Source organism: Eurypyga helias, unplaced genomic scaffold, assembly GCF_000690775.1.
Source record: "Eurypyga helias isolate BGI_N326 unplaced genomic scaffold, ASM69077v1 scaffold27377, whole genome shotgun sequence".
Lineage (NCBI taxonomy): Eukaryota > Metazoa > Chordata > Aves > Eurypygiformes > Eurypygidae > Eurypyga > Eurypyga helias.
The window spans coordinates 653-5,567 of NW_010260201.1; the positions used below are offsets into that span (position 1 = coordinate 653).

The window sequence follows — 4,915 nt, forward strand, 5'->3', positions numbered from 1 at the left end:
ACCTCAGCAAGAGAGGCTTCTGAAATGAGGAAGTGTGCCTCACCCCTGGGAGAGATCCTTGGGGCCCTCCCTGTCCTTAGGGCTCACTCCTGGTTTTTGTACTGCCCCATGACTGGGGCTTCTCAGGGAGGCTTGGAGCGGGGAGGAAACATGCTGGCATAAGGCAGGAGTCAGACTTTGGGCATCTGAATTAGGTGAAGGTAGTTGAAAGGAATCTTGGGAGAGAAAGGGGCAAAGTGTCATGGGGTTTTTTTTTTTTAGAAGCTTGATGCCGACATGCTTTTTTTTATTTCCAGACAAATACTCGTCGCAGTTTGGTGGTGGAAGTCAATATGCATATTTCCATGAGGAGGATGAGACTAGCTTCCAGCTGGTGGATACGGCACGAACGCAGAAAACGGCGTACCAGAGGAATCGTATGCGATTTGCACAGGTGACGCGTTTTCAGAAACGGGCTCCAGCGAGAGCTTTAGCAGCACAGAATTATTTTGCAACTGACGTTGTTTTGGGTGTTTTTTTTGTCCTTTGTTTCTGCAGAGGAACCTTCGGAGAGACAAGGACCGTCGGAACATGCTGCAGTTTAGCATGCAGACGCTGCCAAAGAGTGCCAAGCAGAAGGAGAGGTGAGGGCTCCGATAGGAGCATACCGTGCTTGGGTTGGAGTGTGTGAACACGCGGGTGACAGATTGTTGAAGTTACTGTAACAGAACCCACCAGAGTGAACAGCAGAGAAGAATTTCAGGATATTTCAAGACCAATGTTTTGCTGGTGTCACCTGTAATTACAAGCACGGGATTTGAACGGCTGTCAGAGAATTTAGGAGGATTTATGAATCGTATTTAGAAAATAAAACATGAAGTTTTATAGCGGAGTGTACCCTTTCTGAAAACTGTGTTGCAGTCTGTGGAGTTGAAAATATTTAAAGAGCTGCTCAGAGTCAAGTACAGAGCATTTAATGCCTCGGGCATCTTGGTCAACAAATGTTTCGGTGTCTCATTGCCTAAAAGCCTTGCTTGTCTGGTGGTAATTTGGAAGCGTAGGTAATTTGGAAACATAGGAATGGAGAACAACTCTTCATGGCTTTGCTCATATTGGTCGTTTTAGAGATCGTTTGCGCCTACAAAAGAAGTTTCAGAAGCAGTTTGGAGTGAGGCAGAAATGGGACCAAAAGTCACAGGTAAACTAGCAAGCTTTCTGCCCCCGCATTGGTTTGGTTTCTCTGGCTGCGCTCTCGGGGCAGCTTCTCTTGCACAAATCCTCATGTGCTGTGTCTCCGTTTCTCGCTCTACCTGTCCTCCCTCTGGCCGCACAGCAGAAGCCTCGTGACTCCTCTGTGGAAGTTCGCAGTGACTGGGAGGTGAAAGAAGAGATGGATTTCCCTCGGCTGATGAAGATGCGCTACCTGGAGGTGTCAGAGCCACAGGACATGTGAGTTGCTAAAGCAGCTGCACGCTTGCTTACTGGACTGACTGGATTTTTGGAAAGCAGGAGGGCAGGGGTCCCCTGCCCTGGTCCCAATGTTCTCATTGAGATACCCAGAGCAGGGGGAGGTAGTGGAACATCTGACAGGCCCCTCAGTCCTGTGTGGTTCATGGGTGGCGTTATCTGTAGGGGGGGTATCAAGATGGTCCTCTTTCCTCTACAGAGAGTGCTGTGGAGCCCTAGAATACTATGACAAAGCCTTCGACCGCATTACAACGAGGAATGAGAAGCCACTGAGGAGCATTAAGCGCATCTTCCATACCGTTACTACAACTGATGACCCAGTTATCCGCAAGGTATGTTTGCTGGCTTCTAAAACCCAACAGTATGTTTCTCAGTGCATATTGTTGTTAGAGACCAGCCGTCACCATCAGACAGAAGTTAATGGCAGAAAAATTGCAGACGCCTAAGAAGCATTAGCTGGTATCATTACTTTTCTTAGGTGCGAGGCAGAGCTAGGTTCATGCAAAACTAGAAATACTGGCCAAAGAAAAGGTGTAATTCTGGAAGGGCGAGCAGACCGGTACTTAAGCAGTGTTGGGAAAGAAACTTCCATGTGCAAGACCTGGTTCTTGATGTTTCTGCTTTTGGAGATGAGAAGGCTCGGAGATTTCTCTCTCTCTGACCTGATCAGCAATAAGGAGCCGTGACATTGGCCAGCAAAATTCATAGAATCATAGAACGGTTTGGGTTCGAAGGGACCTGAAAGATCATCTAGTTCCACCCCCCCTGCCATGGGCAGGGACACCTTCCACTAGACCAGGTTGCTCAAAGCCTCATCCAGCCTGGCCTTGAACACTTCCAGGGATGGGGCCTCCACAACATCTCTGGGCAACCTGTTCCATGTGTGTTCCATCACATTTTGTAGTGGATTTCTTACTACTTCTTTGTTTGTGTGAGGGTGGGCCTGGATTGCTGGGGGGTACCTACCTCATGCTTTGTCTAGCAGTCAGTGATGTACCTACCAGTCTAGCTTCCTTAGCGTGGGAGAAATGTGTTACCTGGTTTGCTAACACTTCTGCTCTTGGCTGGGGAAGGGAAGGAGTGTCTGTTCCTGTTGCTGAAACACCATCGTGGTTTTTATTTTTTCCTCTTCCTGTCCCCATAGCTGGCAAAGACCCAAGGGAATGTATTTGCCACAGATGCCATCCTGGCCACACTGATGAGCTGCACTCGTTCTGTCTATTCCTGGGACATCATTGTCCAGAGAGTTGGATCCAAGCTTTTCTTTGACAAGAGGGACAATTCTGATTTTGGTGAGGAAAAGGCCTGAAAGAAATTACTCTTATGGTAGCTAGAGAGTCTAGTTTTCTTTATTAAGTGTCTTCTGTGTCTTGTTGTCCAGACTGAGACACCTAGCACAAGCAGATTACTGTGGTAGCTGTGGGGGTGACTTCAGTATTGATCTGCTCCAACATGGGGCTGAAGCTGATGTAGTTACTCCCCCGAGTGCAACCACTTGTGCCTGGTTTTCTTCCCAGATCTCCTGACAGTGAGTGAAACGGCCAATGAGCCACCACAGGAAGAGGGCAACTCCTTCAATTCTCCGCGCAACCTTGCCATGGAAGCTACCTACATCAACCATAACTTCTCCCAGCAGTGCCTGAGGATGGTAAGGTTGGGCAGTGCTGGGTATTAGGGTCTGTGTTTCAGAGTCTCAAGAAGAGACTTCATTAAGGATGATTTAATACAGCACAGAAGTGTTTTAGTTGGCAGACGTATGTTACACTGATATTCTTTCTGTTTTCAAGGGAAACTAGCTACTGTTGCGGTAAGACAGTATTTATCTGGTAGGGGAGAGCTCCCTTGGAGTTTATTTTTGTAACATGCCCTTCTGTTTTCTTCTGCAGGGAAAGGAGAAATACAAGTTTCCCAACCCAAACCCCTTTGTGGAGGATGACATGGATAAAAACGAAGTAGCCTCTGTTGCGTACAGGTACGCCGTTGATCTCTCTCTGACGCCCAGGTTTGGCAGGGGGGCAGGATGTCGGTGTGATACAGAGGCAGTATGAGCCAGGAGTGTTACTGGAAGAAGCTTTACTGTGAAAGGGATTCCTGAACGTTCTCACAGTGAACAGATAGAGGAGAGAATGTTCTGTTGAGTGCTGGCATGGATCTGGAAGAGAGCAAGGGTCCGAAGTAACCAGCTGAATTGTTTGTTGGCAGATACCGAAGGTGGAAGCTGGGAGATGACATAGATCTCATTGTCCGCTGTGAACACGATGGCGTGATGACAGGAGCAAATGGAGAAGTGTCTTTCATCAACATCAAAACACTGAACGAATGGGATTCCAGGGTGAGGAAGAACGAGATCCCAAAGCTAGCTCTAACTGCTTCGCTGCTGCCTGATGTGCCAGGTACAGCAGGCAAGATGAGATTTAACATCTGGCACTGTCCCCTGGGTGGTCACCTTCCACCAAAGACCCGTAACATTGGTGGACAAGCAGTGATGATGGGGATTCTTCCCCAGATGTGAGGTAGCTGGTTTGAACCCTCTTGTCCCTCTGGAGTATCCAGTCTGTTCCCACGCTTCCCTTGCAAACTTCCCTTCCTAACCAGTGCCGCACACGTTGGTCAATCCCCACTGTTTGCTTTTCTCAGTTTCCAGTGCAAGGTCTTTCCCTGTAGGTCACTGTTTGCATTCCCTCCTGTAGTATCATAAGGTAGACAGAAGAAACTCCCGTGCCTGTTGTCAGGACGGCTGGAGAGATGACTGCTGCTGGCCTGTTAGGGTGACCCTGGTTCTGATTCTCCCCTCAGTATTGCAATGGAGTAGACTGGCGCCAGAAGCTCGACTCGCAGAGAGGAGCTGTGATTGCCACAGAGCTGAAAAACAACAGCTACAAGCTAGCCCGCTGGACATGTTGCGCGCTCCTGGCTGGATCAGAGTATCTTAAACTGGGGTAAGGTGGTGGTTTTGCACCAAACGTCCTTCCAGGTGTGTTTTCCATGATGTAACCTGGTAGATGTCAAAGTGAACCGCTTGTAGAATGAGTAATTGTAATACCGCCCTGTGTTCGGATTGGCCACGAGGGGAAAGCTTGTGGTGAGCACACCAGCCAACCAGGTGTAAACTGCTTCCCCTCCGCATCTGGATGACGTGCCCTCCGCTGCAACTGACTGTGTGAGACCCTGTACGTGACAGGCAGGTGCCCTCTGCGGCTCTCAGCCTCTTGGCCAAGATTGCCAGCAAGGGAAATAAATGCAGTGACCGTGCTGCCTGTCAGGAATTTGACAGAGATCCTCATTGCCCTATTAATGAGAAATTGGGTGGAGGGGAGGTATCATCACAGACCATTTCAAACTCTCATCTTAAAAAGTTGAGTCTGTGCATGGCTAGTGACAGCTGGGTTGAGCTGCTTTGTGAGCTAGCTGCTTCCAGTTTCCTGAGCATCCTGGTCAGAGTGCTTTTCATAGAATCATGGAATTGTTT

General features: G+C 48.7%; 1 protein-coding gene across 2 annotated transcripts in view; it reads left to right on the forward strand.

Moving 5' to 3' along the window:
* The window catches only part of EIF3D (eukaryotic translation initiation factor 3, subunit D), a 5,000-nt gene extending 611 nt beyond the window's left edge, over positions 1 to 4,389 (forward strand). Inside the window, exons 3-12 of one of the 2 annotated variants that reach the window (XM_010154962.1) lie at positions 297 to 433; positions 538 to 623; positions 1,105 to 1,177; positions 1,313 to 1,428; positions 1,646 to 1,778; positions 2,591 to 2,738; positions 2,964 to 3,094; positions 3,333 to 3,418; positions 3,649 to 3,778; positions 4,243 to 4,389. In XM_010154962.1, the coding sequence (XP_010153264.1) occupies positions 297 to 433; positions 538 to 623; positions 1,105 to 1,177; positions 1,313 to 1,428; positions 1,646 to 1,778; positions 2,591 to 2,738; positions 2,964 to 3,094; positions 3,333 to 3,418; positions 3,649 to 3,778; positions 4,243 to 4,389 (1,187 nt within the window). The remainder of the gene's footprint in view (positions 1 to 296; positions 434 to 537; positions 624 to 1,104; positions 1,178 to 1,312; positions 1,429 to 1,645; positions 1,779 to 2,590; positions 2,739 to 2,963; positions 3,095 to 3,332; positions 3,419 to 3,648; positions 3,779 to 4,242) is intronic. The other variant, XM_010154963.1, reaches the window with a different exon arrangement.
* Positions 4,390 to 4,915: the final 526 nt, after the last annotated feature.